The sequence below is a fragment of the Chlorocebus sabaeus genome, chromosome 22 (genome assembly GCF_047675955.1).
Source record: "Chlorocebus sabaeus isolate Y175 chromosome 22, mChlSab1.0.hap1, whole genome shotgun sequence".
Lineage (NCBI taxonomy): Eukaryota > Metazoa > Chordata > Mammalia > Primates > Cercopithecidae > Chlorocebus > Chlorocebus sabaeus.
This window is the reverse complement of record NC_132925.1, coordinates 89,934,019-89,954,889: the sequence shown is the minus strand read 5'-3', so window position 1 is coordinate 89,954,889 and position 20,871 is coordinate 89,934,019. Positions and strand designations below refer to the sequence as shown.

Genomic DNA, 20,871 nt, shown 5'->3' with positions numbered 1-20,871 from the left:
GTAGGCAGATCACGAGGTCATGTGATCGAGACTATCCTGGCTAATACGGTGAAACCCCATCTCTACCAAAAATACAAAAAATTAGCCGGGCGTGGTGGCGGGCGCCTGTGGTCCCAGCTACTTGGGAGGCTGAGGCAGGAGAATGACATGAACCCAGGAGGCAGAGCTTGCAGTGACCTGAGATCCGGCCACTGCACTACCCTGGGTGACAGAGCGAGACTCCATCTCAAAAAAAAAAAAAAAAAATTAATTTAATTTAAAAGGCACACAAAACTCCATGTATAGTGCAATTACATGATTTGGCACCCCCCCACCACTCCCAACCCCACCCCCACATGCAGAAAAAGGAGTAGAAGGAAATATTCCACATGTCAACTGTAACTACCTCTATAATTCCCTATTTTCCAAATTCTCAATGAGTGTGTTTTTACTTTTATAATGGGTGGGTGTGGGGCGGGGGGGAGTGAAGTTTTATTCTATTAAAAACTACAGCCCACAGGATTCTTCCAGCCCACCCAGACCTGGCAGGGCTCCCCAGCTCCTGCCATACAAGGAGAACCCTGGGGAGTGGCAAGGGTAGCTCCAAAGATGCCTTCTCTCTTCCCTTCCTCCGGAACTTTTCAGGGCTGCACCACAGTCCCACTCTCACTGGGATGTACACATCAGAGGGAGGAAGGCTACCTGCATTGATCTGGGTGGCTAAGCAATCCAGGCAGCCTGGACTATTTCTTCCTTCCCTGTCCAGGACCCTAGAAGCTCTACTTCTGTCCTTGCCTGCAAGTAAAAATGAAGGCTGCACAAACCCACCTCAAACCAACTCCAGGCTGGCTGCTTTGCTTCCTCCTCTGGGAACCACAGCAGCCAGGGCCACTTATGCCAACTTTTTTGCAGTATCCATATTCTGCCACCATTTACCAATCCCAGCAAGTTGAGGCTCAGGTTAGGAAAGATAAACTCAAGAGGCAGGCAGGATCTCGCTGGGTGCTGTGAATTTTACCCTCAAGGTAGCTCAAGGCAGGACTTTCTTTTTTTTTTTTTTTTTTTTGAGATGGAGTCTCGCTCTGTTGCCCAGGCTGGAGTGCAATGGCCGGATCTCAGCTCACTGCAAGCTCCGCCTCCCGGGTTTACGCCATTCTCCTGCCTCAGCCTCCTGAGTAGCTGGGACTACAGGTGCCCACCACCTCGCCCGGCTAGTTTTTTTGTATTTTTTAGTAGAGACGGGGTTTCACCGTGTTAGCCAGGATGGTCTCGATCTCCTGACCTCGTGATCCGCCCGTCTCGGCCCCCCAAAGTGCTGGGATTACAGGCTTGAGCTACCGCGCCCGGCCAAGGCAGGACTTTCTACTCCCAGCCATCCCCTAAGGCGTTGCCTAGTGGTGCCCAAGCTCAAGGCAAGCCAGGCTTATTCACTTGCACCTCCTGGTCATCCACAACACTAAACTCAAGACTCAGGAGGTTCTCACGGTGCCTCCTTCACTCCCCATATCCACATCTGGATCATAAGGACACATTTCTTCTTCTCTTAGACTTTTTTTTTTTTTTTTTTTTGAGATGGAATCTCGCTCTGTTGCCCAGGCTGGAGTCCAGTGGTGCGATCTCGGCTCACAGCAAGCTCTGCCTTCTGGGTTCACACCATTCTCCTGCCTCAGCCTCCTGAGTAGCTGGGACTACAGGCACCCGCCACCATGCCCAGCTAACTTTTTGTATTTTTAGTAGAGACGGGGTTTCACCATGTTAGCCAGGATGGTCTCGATCTCCTGACCTTATGATCTGCCCACCTTGGCCTCCCAAAGTGCTGGGATTACAGGCGTGAGCCACTGGGCCCGGCTTTCTCTTAGACTGTTTCTATATTCTTCTTCCTTTTTTTTTTTTTTTTTTGGAGACAGAGTCTTGCTCTGTCACCCAGGCTGGAGTGCAGTGGCTGGATCTCAGCTCACTGCAAGCTCCGCCTCCCGGGTTTATGCCATTCTCCTGCCTCAGCCTGCCGACTAGCTGGGACTACAGGCGCCTGCCGCCACGCCCGCTAGTTTTTTGTATTTTTTTAGTAGAGACGAGGTTTCACCGTGTTAGCCAGGATGGTCTCGATCTCCTGACCTCGTGATCCGCCCATCTCGGCCTCCCAAAGTGCTGGGATTACAGGCTTGAGCCACTGCGCCCGGCCTATTCTTCTTCCTTTATGAGCTTGAAACCTGTTTCCCCTTCTGCCAGGGGTCCACTTTCTTTCCTTCCCACCTTCTGTTTGTCCTATGAAGAAGAACCTAGGGCTTAGTAGTCCTTCCCTCACTGGTTGAGGCTGGCTTGAGGCCCTCCTGAGTGACACTATCACCCTTGGGACACCCACCCATGGTCATCTTACAGGGCTTCATGCCAGATGCCTTAGCGGGTCAGGTAAGACACTCAAAGCTCCCCTTTCCAGAACATAGCTAAGGCCTTGAGCAGCTCATTGCCTGTGTGGCATGGGATTAGTCAATGTCTCCTCCATGAACTCATGGCTCCTGGTGGCCTTACCCTACCCTAAGGAAAGATCTCCCTGGCTTTCTCCAGCCTAGAGTTCAGGGGCCCTTGGGGCCCATAAGAGAGATCTTCCTAACACTGACTTTGTAATTGGGGTGGTGGCTACCTGCTGATGCCTCCCTAAAATGACAGATATGAAGGGTAATCCTACTGCAACAAGTAGAAAGGGCAACCACCATCAGCCCCCAGAGATTTCCAAAAAATTCTGGGAGAGAAAGCATGGCCAGGGGACAAGAGACTGACACAGCAGCCAGAACCCACAAGGAGGGGTCCATGAAGGCAAGGGAGGGCCTTGCAAAAGCATTAAACAGGCCTGAAAACTGGAACACTGATGAAATTGTGAGCTTGGCTCCACCCTATCCTAATCTGCATTGGTAGAACACTAGGCAGTCAGGCTGCTGCCCTGGGCCAATAAACAGAAGAGCTTTTCTCAAAGACGCTAAACAAACCATGTAGAGTGACCTAGGGCAGACAATATTATTGGCCCCAACAGTAAAGCCTTCTGCATCCTGGGTTCAGGTAAGACTCAACATGATGTGAGCTGTCTGCACATCTCCCCCAAACCCTACCCACATAGGTTGGCCTACAAAATAGCCAAGGACTACCAGGTATGGGAGAGGAGCCCAGGAGAAAGTCCACGGTGCACAATTACTGACTCTGAGACAAAGAGAAATATGAGACCATAAAACAAGAACATCCCCCATCTCTACTAAAAATACAAAAAATTAGCTGGGCATGGTGGCAGGTGCCTGTAGTCCCAGCTACTCAGGAGGCTGAGGCAGGAGAATGGCATAAACCCAGGAGTCAGAGCTTGCAGTGAGCCGAGATTGCGCCACTGCACTCCAGCCTGGGCGACAGAGCGAGACTCCGTCTCAAAAAAAAAACAACAAAAAAACAAGAACATCATGCTTTGCAAAACAGACATACCCAAAGAGCAAGAAAGAATGCTTGCAAATTTAAAACATGAATACTGCCAGGCACAGTAGCTCACGCCTGTAATACCAACAATTTGGGAGGCTGAGGTGGGAGGATGGCTTGAGGCCAGGAGTTCAATATTGACCTGGGCAACATATTGAGACTCTGTCTCTACAAAATATAAAATTAAATAAATTAACTGGGCATTGTGGCACATCCCTGTAATCTCAGCTACTTGGAAGGCTGAGGTGGGAGGATCCCTTGAACCCAGGGGGCAGAGGTTGCAGTGAGCCAAGATCATGCCACTGCACTCCAGCCTGGGCAACAAAGCAACACCCTGTCTCAAAAAAAAAAAAAAAAAAAAAAATTAAATTAAATATGATTACTGATTCAGCCTTAAAAAGTAAGAAAATTCTAATACATGCTACATGGATAAACCTTGAAGACATTATGCTAAGTGAAATAAGTCAGTAATAAAAGGACAAATATTATATAAGTCCACTTATATGAAGCTCCTAAAGTAGTCAAATTGATAGCGACGGAAAGTAGAATGGTAAGCGAAGGAGCTGAGGAGAAAGGGGAAAGGGGAGTTACTGTTTAATGGGTATAGAATTTCACCTTGGGGAGATGAAAACATTCTGGAGTGGGATGGTGGTGATGGTTGCACAGCAAGTAATTGTACTTGACGCCACAGAAATGTACTTAAAAATGGTTACGATAGTGAATTTTGTTTATATTTTACCACAATAAAAAATATTGCTGCCGGGCGCGGTGGCTCAAGCCTGTAATCCTAGCACTTTGGGAGGCCAAGATGGGTGGATCACGAGGTCAGGAGATTGAGACCATCCTGGCTAACACAGTGAAACCCCGTCTCTACTAAAAAAATACAAAAAAACTAGCCAGGCGAGGTGGCGGGCACCTGTAGTCCCAGCTACTCGGGAGGCTGAGGCAGGAGAATGGCGGGAACCCGGGAGGCAGAGATTGCAGTGAGCTGAGATCCGGCCACTGCACTCCAGCCTGGGCGACAGAGCAAGACTCCGTCTCAAAAACAAACAAACAAAAAATATTGCTGCAGTAAAAAGTTATAAAAATTAAGAAGTTTCTTAAAAAACCTAAGAAACTTCTTAATTTTTTTTGTTTTTGTTTTTGTGACAGAGTCTCGCTCTGTCATCCAGGCTGGAGTACAGTGGCACGATCCCAGCTCACTGCAACCTCTACCTCCCAGGTTTAAGCCATTCTCGTGCGTCAGCCTCCCAAGTAGCTGGGATTATAGGCATGCACCACCACACCTGGCTAATTTTTGTATTTTTAGTACAGCCACCATATCCAGCCAGAAATTTCTTAATTTTCCTAATTTTAAATCAAGAAATGGTGGTGGCTGGGCATGGTGGCTCACACCTGTAATCTCAGCACTTTGGAAGGCCAAGGTGGGAGGATCGCTTGAGGTCAGGAGTTAAAGACCAGCCTGGCCAACATGGTGAAATTCCGTCTCTACTAAAAATACAAAAAAACTAGCTGGGCATGGTGGAGCGTGCCTATAATCCCAGCTATTCGGGAGGCTGAGGCAGAAGAATCGCTTCAACTCGGGAAGTGGAGGTTGCAGTGAGCCAAGATGGCACCACTGTACTCCAGCCTGGGCGACAGAGCAAGACACCATTTCAAAAAGAAAAGAAAGAAAAAAAAGGAAATGAAAGGAAAGGAAAGGAAGGGGAAAGGAGGGGAGTGGAGGGGAGGGGAGGAAAAGAAAAGGTGGCTCACACCTGTAATCCCAGCACTTTGGGAAGCCCAGGCAGGAGGATCGCTTGAGGTCAGGAGTTCAAGACCAGCCTGGGCAATAAGTGAGACCTTGTCTCTACAAAAAATTAGTTGGGCATGGTGGTGCATGCCTGTAGTCAATCCCAGCTACTCAGGAGATTGAGGCAGGAGGATCACTTGAGCCCAGGAGGTGGAGCTGCTATGAGAAAATTTACTGAAGTTTACCAGCTTCTTCATCAACCTCTTCCCTGGATGCTGAAAATGTTCTACTAGACCAGATTTCCAAAGTGGTTGCTTCAGATAGTTTCAGCCAGCTCAACTGTTGCCACAGAGAGATGGATTCCTGGAGCTTTCTACTCTTCCACCTTCCTTGACATGACTTTTTTTTTTGAGACAGGTCTCACTCTGTTGCCCAGGCTAGAGTGCAGTGGCATGATCATCGCTCACTGCAGCCTTGACCTCCCAGGCTCAAGTGATCCTCTCACCTCAGCCTCCCGAGCAGGTGGCCCAAGAAAACTTAAGACTTCTTCCAGACCTCTGTAGTAACACATTAGCAGTCACAGGAGAAAGGTAGAGGCAGAGTCTTTGAGGTCACTTGTAGTTGTGAGGGTCTTGCCATCAGAACACAAAGAAGACAGGGCAATGCTATTGCTGAGGATTCAACAACCATTTTTGAGAGCTTGAGGCTCTGAGTTTAGAAGATGCTGTGCCAGGCCGGGCGCGGTGGCTCAAGCCTGTAATCCCAGCACTTTGGGAGGCCGAGACGGGCGGATCACGAGGTCAGGAGATTGAGACCATCCTGGCTAACATGGTGAAACCCCGTCTCTACTAAAAATACAAAAAGTTAGCTGGGCATGGTGGCGGGTGCCTGTAGTCCCAGCTACTCAGGAGGCTGAGGCAGGAGAATGGTGTGAACCCAGAAGGCAGAGCTTGCTATGAGCTGAGATCCGGCCACTGCACTCCAGCCTGGGCGGCAGAGCGAGACTCCGTCTCAAAAAAAAAAAAAAAAAAAAAAAAAAAGAAGATGCTGTGCCTAGGATGGGCATGGTGGCTCATGCTTGTAATCCCAGCACTTTAGTCCCAGCTATCCAGGAGACTGAGGCAGGAGGATCACATCACCTGAGCCCAGCAGGTCAAGGCTGCAGTGAGCTATGATCACACCACTGCACTCCAGCCTGGGTAACAGAATGAGACCCTATCTCAAAACAAACAAATAAAAACAAGAATAGACTGTGCTGGTGCTACCTAATGCCTAGTTAAAAGATGGGCTTTTGTGGCCGGGCGCGGTGGCTCAAGCCTGTAATCCTAGCACTTTGGGAGGCCGAGACGGGCGGATCACGAGGTCAGGAGATCGAGACCATCCTGGCTAACACGGTGAAATCCCGTCTCTACTAAAAAATACAAAAAACTAGCCGGGCGAGGTGGCGGGCGCCTGTAGTCCCAGCTACTTGGGAGGCTGAGGTAGGAGAATGGCGTAAACCCGGGAGGCGGAGCTTGCAGTGAGCTGAGATCGGCCACTGCACTCCAGCCTGGGTGACAGAGCAAGACTCTGTCTCAAAAAAAAAAAAAAAAAAAAAAAAAAAAAGATGGGCTTTTGCTAAAAACAAACAGACCTGCCACCGTAATTTTTTTTTTCTTTTTCTTGGGACAGAGTCTTTCTGTCACCCAGGCTGGAGTGCAGTGGTGCGATCTTAGCTCACTGCAACCTCCACTTCCCAGGTTCAAGCGATTGTCCTGCCTCAGCCTCTCGAGTAACTGGGATTACAGGCGCCCACCACCACACCTAGCTAATTCTTGTATTTTTAGTAGAGATGGGGTTTCACCATATTGGTCAGGCTGGTCTCAAACTCCTGACCTCAGGTGATCCCCTGACTCAGCCTCCCAAACTGCTGGGGTTACAGGCGTGAGCCACCGTGCCTGGTCTCTCAAGAGAGACAGGGTCTTACTCTGTCTCCCAGGATGCAGTGCAGTGGCACAATCATAGCTCGACTCTTGGGCTCAAGTGATTCTCCTGCCTTGGTCTCCTGAGTAGCTAGAACTACAAGTGTGTGCCACCATGTTGGACTAAGTTTTAAGTTTTTTGATACAGGGTCTCATTATGTTGCCCAGGCTGGTCTTGAACTCCTGGACTCAAGCAATCCTCCCACCTTGGCCTCCCAAAGCGCTGAGATTACAGGTATGAGTCAATGCACTCAGCCAACCACTTCAATAGTTATGCCCAGAAAAATACTGGAGACAAAAATGAATGAAGTCATCCTCATGTGGCTTGATGACAAGCCAAGCCCAGCCCAGCTTACGAAGGTTTGTCAGTTTAGTGTCCTGCTGGCCTGAAAGCCAAGGGAGACCATTGTTATCCTCCCTGTACCAAATGGGCTACAGGCTCTGGCATGAAGCTTACTCAGAATGAAGTGGGCCTGTCCCCAGCTGGGAGCTACAGACCAGATTCTATAATGTAGTATATAGCTGGTGGGCTGTGGGCTTAGCCATCGAAACTCCCAGCTCATCTATCCCACTGGAACATAAGCTCCAAGAGAACAGAGAAGGTCTGCCATGCAGTGGGCACTCATCAAGGACCTGCTGTAGGAGTCCAGGCCTTCCAGCACACTGAAGAGGTAAAGAAAGTAAACAAAAGCAACTAGGCATGGTGGCTCACACCTGTAATCCCAGCACTTTGGGAGGCCGAGGCAGGTGGATCAGGAGGTCAGGAGATCGAGACCATCCTGGCCAACATGGTGAAACCCCGTCTCTACTAAAATACAAAAAATTAGCCGGGCATGGTGGTGTGCACCTGTAATACCAGCTATTTGGGAGACTGAGGCAGGGGAATCGCTTGAATCCAGGAGGCAGAGATTGCAGTAAGCCAAGATCGTGCCACTGCACTCCAACCTGGCAACAGAGTGAGACTCCATTAAAAAAAAAAAAAAAACTGGGGCCACTGACAGGAGTTGTGTGCCTTCTGTCTGGGTCCTTGCTGGGGACTTTCGGCAGGCAGGAAGTAGCCTTGAGGATGCTCTCAGCTAGTCTGTTTCTGTGAAACTCTCAGGAGCAGAAACAGATGCCCATGCTTGCAGCGACACCAATCCTTCTGCCTCTTGGCTCCCTCTGCTGGCAGCTTTAAAGCATGCACTCCTGGCAGTAGGGGAATTATTTTAGTGGTTTCATATTTGTTTCAAAATCTAGGGTGGACAGATACATGTGGGGAGCTACTCCATAAACAGGATGCCCCAAGACAGTCAGTGCTCCTGCCCTATTCTCAGACCACTTCTAGGTCCTCTGGCCTTCTCTGGCCTCTCCGTGTCAGACACTAATTTGCTTCAAAGCTGCCTGCCAGCTAAATCTTGGCTGGCTTCCAGGGCAGGTTGTCTGCAGACATCAGGTCCACAAAGGTCACCCACCCCACCAAAGCCAGAAGGAGTAAAGACTGTTACCAGAAAGCTCTCCCACCTTGTGACCCCTGTACCGCCCAAGGCTCAACAAACCTCTCTAAAACCAGGCGGTCGACAGTCTCATTGGCCACTGGTGGCAGGTTCAAAGTTTCCTGCAGCATCATTAGCTTCTTTTTCAGGCTCTTGGGGAGGGAAAGAAAAGTGTATGAGAGAAAGGCTGAGGCATCAAGTCCAGAGATAATGCAGAGGACATGACTAGCATGCATGAAAGGCCGGCCCACTGGGAACAGAGCAAGGCCTGATACCCCATTATTAGGCTCAGGAGGCCAAGCCCCAGCTAGAGCCCCTCCTCTGATGAGGGACCTCAGGGATGTAAGTACAGGACAGACTATGAGGGAAGACTCATGGTGCTATCTGCCCTCTGTTGAGGAGGCCCAGGTTCCAGTTCGGACCACGGCCAAGGGGCACACCCTCACCCAGGAAGATGCAGGGGCCCAGAACCACCACTGACTGGTGCAAGGGTCCTGGGCAGAGATAGCCCAGCCCTGCTTTGGGAGGGCACACAAACCACCCCTCATTCCTGTCAAGCCAGGGATGTTCCTCACCATGATTTCCTTGTCAGCACTCTGTAAGTCCTTCTGGGCTGATTTCAGTTCTAACTTGGCCTGATCCAATTCAGAGTAGACTGTCTGCAACTATAAGAAAGTGTAGGGAGTGAAGGACAAGCCAAGTGATAGCCTTGTTCCCTGCCCCCTCCTGCTGCTCCCCAGTGAGTGATTAAGGTAGCCTAGAGTCCAGAAGAGACTAGGGGTATGGGAAGAGATCCCCGCTCTCTGAGGCTAGGCCTCAGTCTGGCAATGCACATCCGGAGCTGCCCAGAAGCAAAGGCTGCTTCCTACATCCTGCAGCCTGTGGATGCACCATGCCAGAAGTAAAAGCAGCTATGCTGACCGAATCAGGTTCCAGGAGCCCTCCTACTCCAGACATGGTGCAAAAATAGGCCCCTGACGCTGTCACATTTGGGGCCTGTGCTCTCCAGCCAGCTGAGAGGTACCCAGGAGCTGGGAAGAGCAGAGGGGAGCATGAGTGTCCACATGTTGGCAGATACCTCTGTGATCTGTCTATCCCTACTGGACAAGTCACATATTCAGACCAATGCCCAGTAAGGACTGGTAACAAATCTCTATAAGTCATCCAGCTGCCCCAGGGAGTCAGCTGTGCCATCAGGTCCCATGGCCTTGCTCAGGAGACCAGAGTGAGCATGACAAAAGGAGAGCCGCCTCGTGTTCACTGCTAAGTTACCTTGCTTCTGGAGGAAAACAAATCCTTCCTCAGCTTCTCAGCCAGCTCCCCTGAGGCCTTCCGTGCCTCTTTTAGATTCTCGTACTCTCTGCAATGTGGCCATGGAAAGAGATGCCAGAAAAGAACACCTGCAGGTCAGACTGAGCCACAGCACTAATCTAACACAAAGCACTGCCCAACCCCTCAACTCATTCTCATTCCTACTTTGACACCTGAGCCCAGTAAGTACCAGGTGGCACTGTGGAGGGTCCTGCAGAGAATGCAAGGAAGTGACTCTTTCCTCCTGCCTGTCCTGCAGGCACTGGTGACTTGAGAGGGCATACAGAAAGCCCCAGTCTCACTAGGGGGCCCCCTAAACCACCTGGTCTTTTTTTTTTTTTTTTTTTTTGAGACGGAGTCTTGCTCTGTCGCCCGGGCTGGAGTGCAGTGGCCAGATCTCAGCTCACTGCAAGCTCCGCCTCCCAGGTTTATGCCATTCTCCTGCCTCAGCCTCCCATGTAGCTGGGACTACAGGTGCCCACCACCTCTCCCAGCTAGTTTTTTGTATTTTTTAGCAGAGACGGGGTTTCACCGTGTTAGCCAGGATGGTCTCGATCTCCTGACCTCGTGATCTGCCCATCTCGGCCTCCCAAAGTGCTGGGATTACAGGCTTGAGCCACCGCGCCCGGCCTACCACCTGGTCTTTTTTTTTTTTTTTTTTTTTTTTTTTTTTTTGAGACGGAGTCTCGCTCTGTCGCCCAGGCTGGAGTGCAGTGGCCGGATCTCGGCTCACTACAAGCTCCGCCTCCCGGGTTTACGCCATTCTCCTGCCTCAGCCTCCCGAGTAGCTGGGACTACAGGCGCCCGCCACCTCGCCCGGCTAGTTTTTTGTATTTTTTTAGTAGAGACGGGGTTTCACCGTGTTAGCCAGGATGATCTCGATCTCCTGACCTCGTGATCCGCCCGTCTCGGCCTCCCAAAGTGCTGGGATTACAGGCTTGAGCCACCGCGCCCGGCCTCACCTGGTCTTAAAGAAAGCATCTTGGACCCTTTATGCCTCTCAGCTAAGTGACCCTCCACCCTTCCTGCCAACCTTACACCCACCAGAGTAAGAATACGAGTTTGATCCAAGCCAGGCAGGATCATAGTGCTAAAGGGGAACAGGCTCTAGATATCAATCACAATGGGGCTTATAGCTCAGAGAGCTAGGTCAACTCCCTTAGAAACAGCACTTAAGATTCACACTCAGGCCAGGCGCGGTGGCTCATGCCTGTAATCCCAGCACTTTGGGAGGCCGAGGCAGGCGGATCACGAGGTCAGGAGATCGAGACCACGGTGAAACCCCGTCTCTACTAAAAATAAAAAAAATTAGCCGGGCGCAGTGGCGGGTGCCTGTAGTCCCAGCTACTCAGGAGGCTGAGGCAGGAAAACGGCGTGAACCCGGGACGGGGAGCTTGCAGTGAGCCAAAATCCCGCCACTGCACTCCAGCCTGGGCGATAGAGCGAGACTCCGTCTCAAAAAAAAAAAAAAGATTCACACTCAATCCTCTCAACAATCCTATGAGGCAGGCCTACTACTATCTCCATTCAGGAAGCTGAAGGTCAAAGAAGCCAAGAAACTGGCACCAGGCCACATAGCTGCTGAGAGGTGGAATCAGGGTTCAAAGGCAGCATGGCTCCAGAGTTTGCCCCTTAGCTCTATCTGCTTTACAAGAGATGGGAAGCAATGACATGGCAGGAGCCCCATGGCCTATCTCCTGTGTTTGCTGAGAGGGGCCACAGTACGCACTTCTTGAGAGACACACAGTACACAGCCAGCTGTTCCACCGCTGACTGTCCCACACCCATGTCTCGGATCATCTCCTCCACCTCTGGGCGCTGGCTCTGGAGTAGAAGCTCAATCCTGAAAAACACACCCAGCCCACGGCATTTGCAATCTGGAGGCTGATGGGTAGGTACCCAGTGCAGCTCTGCCTTCCTTTGCTGCCGTTGCTAAGGTAACAGGCTAGGCTGCTAGGATGTTTAGCAGGTGGGTGTGCCCAAGGAAAGGCCCCACAGCAGAGATAAGCATAGCTCCAAGGATGCTGCTGAGAAAGAAGAGGTGCTGAAAGAGGGTCTCAAGGTGAGGGATTTCCTGGAGAGAGGTTCCTGGAGGGAAAAACCCACCAGGTCATCTGGCCACAGGCAACAGAGACAGGGAGGAATGTGGCAAGGGCTCCCATTCCTTGGAATGGTGGAAGAGTTCATAGAGGCTAAGATCTGTGCCCACACCCAGCTGACCTCAGCCCTCCAAGGCCTATGGAGATTTGAGCCTCGGACATGACCCAATCCCACTCCCTGTTGCAGTCGTAAGAACCTGCAGGCCCTGGGGGCAAAGGCACAGTGCAGGACCCAGCTCCAAACTCACTGCTCCATGGTCTTCATCTTGCTCCTGAGTCGGCGGGCCTCCTCTTGCGCTTGTTTGGTCTCATCCTGCTGCTGCTCCAAGTACTTCATCTGCTTCTGAAAAGCAAATACACCCATATCTGATGCTTGGAGGCCCTCAGAAGCCATTGCTAAAGTCACTAGGAAAACTGCTCCAGAACTCTCTGCAGCTTATGTTTTGAAAATGCTGATAACCATGTACTCCCAAACCCCAGGAGGTAAAGCTCCTGGGTCCCACTCTCACTTGTGCTTCTGCTAAAAGGCTCTAAGCCAGCTGCTTCTTCACCTCTGTGCCTGCTTCCTCCTGAAAGATTTCTTACAGTAGGCGCAGCCCACTGCCAGCATTTACAAGCCCACTGCAGGCTGCCAAGGTCCAGTGGTCTGGGCCTCATGGTACATGTTGTGCAGGTGGCTGAAGAAGTCCAGAGCACAAACCCAGGCCTCACCATCCACCACCCAGACCCATGGACAGTTGCCAAGAATGAAGAATTGAGCCAGGGGAAGCTGGCCAGGCTGCCTTCAGCCTAAGACCACTTGTCTCTGACCTGAGAATACCATTAGAGACTCCTGCTCTGTAGCCAGGTGCCAGTTTGCTCCCTCCCACCAGCCAGACCATGTGATCCAACCCAGCTCCCAAGCAGGAACAGAGACAATGAATATCCTGGGGCCTTGTCTGTTCACAAGGATGGCTCCCTTTCCCTTTCAAATGGCATCCAGCAAGGACTGCTCCTGCCTACAAGGCCAGAATATCAATCATGGGTTCAGATCAATCACCTCTCATGCCCCTTGGAGAGCAAGAGGCTCACCAACCCAGGCTGATGCAAAATTCATCTGGGTCTAAGACTGTTCACTCTGCAGGCTTTGATCTGGCTGGTCAGCTCAGCACAGCTGACTTCAAAGGCCCTTGCTCCTCCCTAGGATGCTGTTTGATCTGGCTCAGGAGAGCAGCCCAGCCAAGGACTGGAGTGCTAATGGAAGGTTCTTCAGGCTGGCCTCATCAGTAGAGTATGAACCACTTTTGGAAACATGGCCCATGAGCTCTTAGTTGAGCATCCCTTCTGTGAGGTACTGGGAAGGCCTTGCCTCTTCAAACTACCTAGCACAAAACCCCAAGTATAGCCAACATGGCCCTTTTCTTATAGGATGGATGGGTACAGTATGGGAGGGCAAGGGGAAGAAGTGATTTGCCTCTATTTTACAACTCCCCAAACCAAGGTATTGACTGAAGCAGAACCAGAAGATAAGCCCAGAATGGGGAGTCCAGTTCTGGAGCAATACCTCCCCACTAATTCTGTGCCCATAAAACCTGAGGACCTACTTTCAGTGTAGAGCACAGCATCTCGGCCTTGCCCAAGGCCTGCTGCAGAGATACCACAGTAGCATTGCGTTCTTCCAGCGTGTCCCGCAGATTGTCGATGATGACCTGGCTGTCTCGTTTCTCCTTCTCTGGAGCAGGGATAGTGGGTGGGGGAAAGGGAAAGGCCTGTCCATCCATCAGCATAAGAACTTGGGCCCTTGGCTTCAGTGCCTGATCCCTTAGGCAGGTGAGAAACAAGACTCAGAGCTGAAAGCTGGGTGGCCCGCTTCCTTCTCTGGGATGTGCCAAACCACAGAAGCTGAGCCAGAGCCTTCATTCAGGTAAAAGCCCACTTTCTGCTGCTTGAACTACTTAGGAAATTTTTTTTTTTTTTTCTGAGACGGAGTCTCGCTCTGTGGCCCAGGCTGGAGTGCAGTGGTGCCATCTCAGCTCACTGCAAGCTCCACCTCCCGGGTTCACGCCATTCTCCTGCCTCAGCCTCCCGAGTAGCTGGGACTACAGGCGCCCGCCACCTCGCCCGGCTAGTTTTTTTTTTTGTATTTTTAGTAGAGACGGGGTTTCACTGTGTTAGCCAGGATGGTCTCGATCTCCTGACCTCGTGATCCGCCTGCCTCGGCCTCCCAAAGTGCTGGGATTACAGGCATGAGCCACCGCGCCCGGCCAGGAAAATATTTTACTGCCCACTCCCCACCCCTCATGGGTCCAGTTAGTTCATCATCCCAGGACTCAAGCAGGTTCCAGTCAAACTCAGCTGCTGAGTCCTCTCCCAAAGATATTCTGTCCCATCAGGTAGCCCCCTCCTATCTTGGTTCCTGGGCAAGAAGCTGCACTCAGAGACAAGAGGCTCACCTGGTCTAGGTGAACAGCTTCAGTCACTTCCCTTCCCTCTCTTTTTCTGCCAGCCACAAGAGCTAGCAGGACTCTTGGACATACAAAGCAGGGAAAGGCCCTGGCTCTCCCAAACAGTTTGAAACCTTCCTCCTAGGGCCCCCTTCCTGCAGCATCCAAGTCAGGGGCTTCCCAGTACCCCCTGTCTCTTGCTAACTCACCTTTCTGGGAAAGTTGGGCTCTGATATTGTCCAGTTCATTCTGAAAGGCAATACCCACAATAAGCAGCAGGAAAGCATCATAGTCGACCTCCAAGTTGTCTCCCATAAGGTGGTGGGGAGCCCCAGGATTGAACAATGAGGCCTTCTAGGGCATGAATCCTGCAGTGCCTCAAGGCCAAGCTAAGCTAACAATGGAAAGATAAGCACTGCTTTAGCTCCATGTGCCCTTTTGAAAAGTAGGTAAAATGGAGGAATAATCTCAGGGACAAGGCCCCAGGACAGGTAAAGAGGTAGAATAGTGGAAGGGAAGTAAAGTTGGGCCCCTGTGATCAGTCTCCATAGCAGAAGCTTCTATCGCTTCCTTGGCCTCATTGCTCTGTTGGTCTCATTCCCTCTGGGTATCAGCTGCCTCACCAGGGACACACAATAGGAATGGCCAAGGACCCTGGGCCATTACTCCTCCTCTCCCACCCTGGGTCTTCCTGATTCATAGTCTACTTTCCTCCAAGTTCTGAACTGGCTCTGTGTACCACAGACCTTCCAGACCTAGGATCAAATGGAGGTAGGTATGCCAGAATAGCTTTGTACTCCTGGATGAAACCTCCCATGTGTCTAGTCTCTAACTAGACTGTTGTGAGGATCAAGTGAGCCTCTCAAAGCCCTTGCAAATGTTCCACAGCCATGCCACAGAATCACTGAGAAGCTGTGGCAGAACTGAACCCAGTTCCTATTCAGGATGCCAGAGAACTCAACATCCCCATGAGCAAGAGAGGTGCCTGCTCCATAACAAAGAAAGCCAAGGACTTTTACAAAACTGAAATGCTTGACCAAGGGTCCATGGTGGTAGCTAGATGGAATCCAGGCAAATCTTACTCTAGATCACTCGTCTAAGGTCAACAGAAGACTCAGAATTTCACATGTGACCAACAGCATGGCCCAGGCCCAGTGGGTAAACAAGACCCTGCTGTCAAACTCTCCACCCAGGACTCTGGGGGCAGGAGCTTCTGGTGGCTGGGCTGGTTAGTATAGGCTGAACAGCTGGGAGTGGAAGTGGTGGGTAAGGAAGAGCACACAGGGGCTGCCTGAGAACAGATACTAGGCCATGGCTGCTGCACCACTACCCATAGTCCTCTGGCTTCTTCCACACTCCAGCAGGGGCTTCCAAGCCCTTGCTCCAAACTACCCAAGATGGTGCTACCTGTCTCACAAACCTGGCTTTGAAAGCTGGAAATAAATGAAACTGCCTTTGTTGCTTTCATCACAGGGAAGACACTGCTTAAAACTGGGAGCAGTTACCATGACGATGAACATGCTTGCTCTAAGCACAAAAGCTCCATGTTCCTGAAGCAGTGAGGTTCCAAGGACATCATGACACCCTGGGGCCAGAGCCAAATGAACTCTGATCTGACAGATACCCAGTAAATTAACCCTCAGAGTCCAGGGATCATTTGTGAATCCCAATCCAACTTCCTCAAGAGTTCTCTGCCAATGCAGCCTGCTTGCACACAAAAAAAGCTAAAATTTAAGTTAGGAGGAGAAGCAGTAGATTTACAGGAGGGAAACTACCCACTTTCACCTCCATTCCCACCTGAGCTGCAAATCTTGATTCCAAGAGCTCTGGTCTGGGGAAGGCCCAGGCATCCGACTTTACACCAAGCTCCCTAGGTAATTTTTTTTCTTTTAACTTTTTTTATTTAATAGAGATGGGGTCCCATGTTGCCCAGACTGGTCTTGAACTCCTGGGCTCAAGTGATCTGCCCACTTTGGCCTCCCAAAGTGTTGGGATTACAGGCATGAGCCATCACGCCCAGCCTCCCCAGGCACTTTTGAGGCACAGGCAGGCTAGGGAACACTGAGTCCAAAAATCTTCTGTGACTGGGGAGTAGAAGAGTTTTCTAATCTGTCACTAACTATCCAACCAGCAAAGTGGGCTATACAGGATGGCTGTAGGTTCTTTAAAAGATGAGGAAACAAGACCGCAGGAGAGAATTAAGGTTGGAATTGACCTGAAATCACAAGGGGAGGGTTTACAGTCAAGCAGCTCCCCTCTTCCCTCACAGTGTATTTCTCTGATGACTGTGTCTCATCACTTGTCCACTGCTTTTTGTGTCCCCACCTTGAAAACTGTACCAAGTCTCACCTCTATAACTTCATCTCCATGCTCCAGGAACCCTCCACTTATGTGGAAATAGAAAGTGAACTCCCAGGCCAGGCACAGTGGTTTATGCCCATAATCTCAGCACTTTGGGAGGCCAAGGTGGGAGGATTGCTCCAGCCCAAGAGTTCAAGACCAGCCTAGGTAACATAGCAAGGCCCTATCTCTACAAAAAAAAATTTTAAAAATTAGGGCCAGACACAGTGGCTCACGCCTGTAATCTCAGCACTTTGGGAGGCCAAGGCGGGTGGATCACTTGAGGTCAGGAGTTCGAGACCAGCCTGGTCAACAAGGTGAAACCCCATCTATACTAAAAACACAAAACTAGCCGGGTATGGTGGCACGCGCCTGTCGTCCCAGCAACTCAGGAGGCTGAAGCAGGAGAATTGCTTTAACCCAGGAGGCAAAGGTTGCAGTGAGCCAAGATCACGCCACTACACTCCAGCCTGGGTGACAGAGTGAGACTTCATCTCAAAAATAAATAAATACATAAAATAAAAAAATTAACCGAACATGGTGGTGCACCCCTATAGTCCTAGCTACTAGGCAGGCTGAGGTGGGGAGATCCCTTGAACTCAGGAGTTTGAGGTTATAGTGAGCTATGATTGCACCACTGCACTCCAGTGTGGACAACAGAGTAAGACTCTGTCTCTTAGAAAAAAAAAAAAGAAAGAAAGTGAACTCCCAGAGGGTTTAGAGTTCAGTAGAATCAGATAAATTCTAGGTACCTTTAAGAATTCTGCATCCAAGACATTCTCCTCCTCCTGGGCAAGATCAAAGAAGAGCTTATTGATAATGGTTCTTTTGCCAACCTGGATGGGAGAACAAGATAAGAGTATGATTGTGTAGCTGGGTCATGCGCAAGGAGGAGAGTGTTGTACATGGGTCTGACTACCTGTCTGACATGCATGTCAGGCCTGTTCTCAGACCTAACTTTTCAAAGTACATCCTTTAGAGTCAAAAGACCTCTTTACCCCTGCAGGTACCCCAAGCTGGGGCTGCTGGTTTGGTGGTCACTGAAGTCGTATTACTACAGACCTACATGGTTAAGTGCTCAAAAGATACCTGAACTTTAGGTGCTGAGTCATTGAGGAAAAAGACAGTGAAGGAGGCCAGCCAAATCTATCCAAGTGAAAACTGGCCCAGGCAACAAGTCCATCTGCCAGCTACCTGTGGGTGTAAGCAGGCCCCTCAACCAACCCAAGGACACAAGTGCGGCTCAACTGGCCTTAAACCAGAAGGGTCCAAAAAGGTCAGATATATTGCAGTTTCAGAGCTCTTTTCACATTCCTGTTGTCTGCTAAGGAGATCTCTTCAGTTGATGTGGTCCCACCCCAACACTCTCACCTGGATTCGGCACTGTGGGCAGGTCCGACTTGGTGCTGTCTCGAACCACTGAATTAGGCTGGAATGAAAAGCAGAACAATAGATTGATGAGCCCTTGTTTGTCTGGGGACATAAGCCAGGCAAACATTCTCACCACGAAAGGGTTTGTTCTGCTCCTCCTTGACCCAATGCCTGCCCAAATAAGAGGGCAGCAGCACGGACAGTTACAGCACCTCCCTCAAGGCCTGACGGGTACTCAGTACTCCAGCCAGCTGGCCCTTTTTTTTTTGGCCCTTTTGGCTTGGCCAAAAGCAGTCCTTCAGGCAACCTTCTGGGCTTTGACTGGGGTTGGGAGAGATATAGTCAAAGCTCAGGGGCTCTCAGGGATGGGGACTCTGATAACACTCCCATTTTAAGCTGCATTCCCAAAGACTACACTTTCAAGGTGAGGATCAACCAGAAATAAAAGTAAGTAAGGGTACAAAAATAAAGTTAGATATAATGAATACAATCTAGTATTTGATAGCACAACAGAGTGACTACAGTCAATAATAATCTACTGTACATTTTACAGTAACTAAAAGAATATAATAGGAATGTTTGTAACATAAAACAATGATAAATGCTTGAGGTGATGGCTACTCCATTTACCCTGAAGTGATTATTACACACTGTATCCCTGCATCAAAATATCTCATAAATCCCAGAAATATGTATAGCTACTACGTACTCATAACTTTTTTTTTTTTTGAGATGGAGTCTTGCTCTGTCACCCAGGCTAGAGTGCAGTGGCGCCATCTTGGCTCACTGCAACCTCCACCTCCTTGGTTCAAGCAGTTCTCCTACCTCAGCCTCCCAAGTAGCTGGGATTACAGGCATGCGCCACCACGCCCAGCTAATTTTTGTTTTTAGTAGAGATGGGGTTTCACCATGTTGGCCAGGCTGGTCTTGAACTCCTGACCTCAACTGATCCACCTGCCTCAGCCTCCCAAAGTGCTGGATTACAGGTATGAGCCACCATACCCAGCCATAAAATTTTTTTTAATTGAAATTTGTGTTTGTTTTTTTGTTTTTTATAGAACAGAGACAGGGTCTCACTATGCTGCCCAAGCTGGTCTCAACTTCTGAGCTTAAGTGCTCCTCCCACCTCAGCCTCCCAAAGTGCTGGAACTACTGGTGTGAGCCACTGTGCCCAGTCAAAAAAAGTTTTTCAATTTAAAAAAAAAAAAAAAGGGGCGGGGTGTGGTGGCTCACGCCTGTAATCCCAGCATCCCAGCACTTTGGGAGTCCGAGGCAGGTGGATCACGAGGTCAGGAGATCGAGACCATCCCGACTAACACGGCGAAACCCTGTCTCTACTAAAAATACAAAAAATTAGAGGGGCATGGTGGCCGGCACCTGTAGTCCCAGCTGCTCAGGAGGCTGAGTCGGGAGAATGGCGTGAACCCGGGAGGCAGAGCTTGCAGTGAGCCAAAGCCAAGACTGTGCCACTGCACTCCAACCTGGGCGACAGAGCGAGACTCCGTCTAGAAAAAAAAAAAGTAAGTAGTGGTAAAAGCAAAACATAGCTGAGCTTTGCATCATCTATGCAGGTGGTCTAGCAAAGCTCAAGCCTTAAACTTTAATTAGTCTCCTACTAGTAGACTCCCCTACTCCTAGGGACCAGGGAGAAACTAAGTCCTCTCTGGAAAATGATACCATCATCCTGGCCTCAAATATTCCTATAAATACCTCCCCTCCCCTCCCCTCCCCTCCCCTTGCCTCTCCTCTCCTCTCCTCTCCTCTCTTTTGAGATGGGGTCTCAATCTGTCACCCAGGCTGGAGTACAGCAGGGTAATCTTGGCTTACTGCAACCTTTGCCTCCCAGGCTCAAGCGATCCTCCCACCTCAGCCTCCCGAGTAGCTGGGACCACAGGCTTGCACCCACCACGCCCAGCTAAAATTCCTATAAGTTTTCAAATACCATGTACAACATATAATCAAGGGTAACCAGGCACAATGGGATACTACACAGCAACAATCAATGAGTCTACAACTAAGAACAATATTATGAATAAATCACAAAAACATAACACTTAGGAAGAGAAGCCAGACACAAAAAGTTATATTCTGTATGATTCTATTTACACAGTTTAAAAGTAGGCAGGCCAGGCCCAGTGGCTCACGTCTGTAATCCCAGAACTTTGGGAGGTCGAGGCGGGTGGATCATGAGGTCAGGAGTTTGAGACCAGCCTGACCAACATGGTGAAACTCCATCTCTATTAAAAATAGAAAAATTAGCCGGGTGTGGTAGCACGTGCCTGTAATCCCAGCTACTTGGGAGGCTGAGGCTGAAGAATTGCTTGAACCTGGGAGACGGAGGTTGCAGTGAGTCAAGATCACGCCACTGCACTCCAGCGTGGGGGACAGAGTGAGACCCCGTCTCAAAAAAAAAAAAAAAAAAGTAGGCAAAATTCATCTATGCTCTCAAAGTCAAGACAGTAGCTATCTTTTTTTTTTTTTTTCTTTTCTTGGCCTCCCAAAGTGCTAGGATTACAGGCTTGAGCCACCGCTCCCAGCCAATAGCCTGTGTTTTCCTGTTTTCTTTTTTTTTTTTTTCAAGGGAGGCGTCTTTTCAGACAGGGTCTCACTCTGTCACCCACGCTGGAATGCAGTGGAGCAATCATAGCTCACAGCAGCCGCTACCTCCCAGGCTCAGGTGATGATCATCTCAGCATCCCAGGTAGCTGGGACCACAGGCACATGCCA

General features: G+C 50.0%; 1 protein-coding gene across 2 annotated transcripts in view; it reads right to left on the bottom strand.

Annotated features, from left to right (window-relative positions):
- TRAIP (TRAF interacting protein) overlaps positions 1-20,871 on the bottom strand; it is a 30,550-nt gene that overhangs the window by 4,808 nt on the left and 4,871 nt on the right. The window contains exons 2-10 of one of the 2 annotated variants that reach the window (XM_007984267.3): positions 18,145-18,202; positions 17,526-17,609; positions 14,643-14,682; positions 13,594-13,721; positions 12,259-12,353; positions 11,641-11,754; positions 9,873-9,960; positions 9,176-9,265; positions 8,664-8,752 (exon numbers count right to left, since the gene is read on the bottom strand). In XM_007984267.3, coding sequence (XP_007982458.1) covers positions 8,664-8,752; positions 9,176-9,265; positions 9,873-9,960; positions 11,641-11,754; positions 12,259-12,353; positions 13,594-13,721; positions 14,643-14,682; positions 17,526-17,609; positions 18,145-18,202 — 786 coding nt within the window. The remainder of the gene's footprint in view (positions 1-8,663; positions 8,753-9,175; positions 9,266-9,872; positions 9,961-11,640; positions 11,755-12,258; positions 12,354-13,593; positions 13,722-14,642; positions 14,683-17,525; positions 17,610-18,144; positions 18,203-20,871) is intronic. The other variant, XM_007984270.3, reaches the window with a different exon arrangement.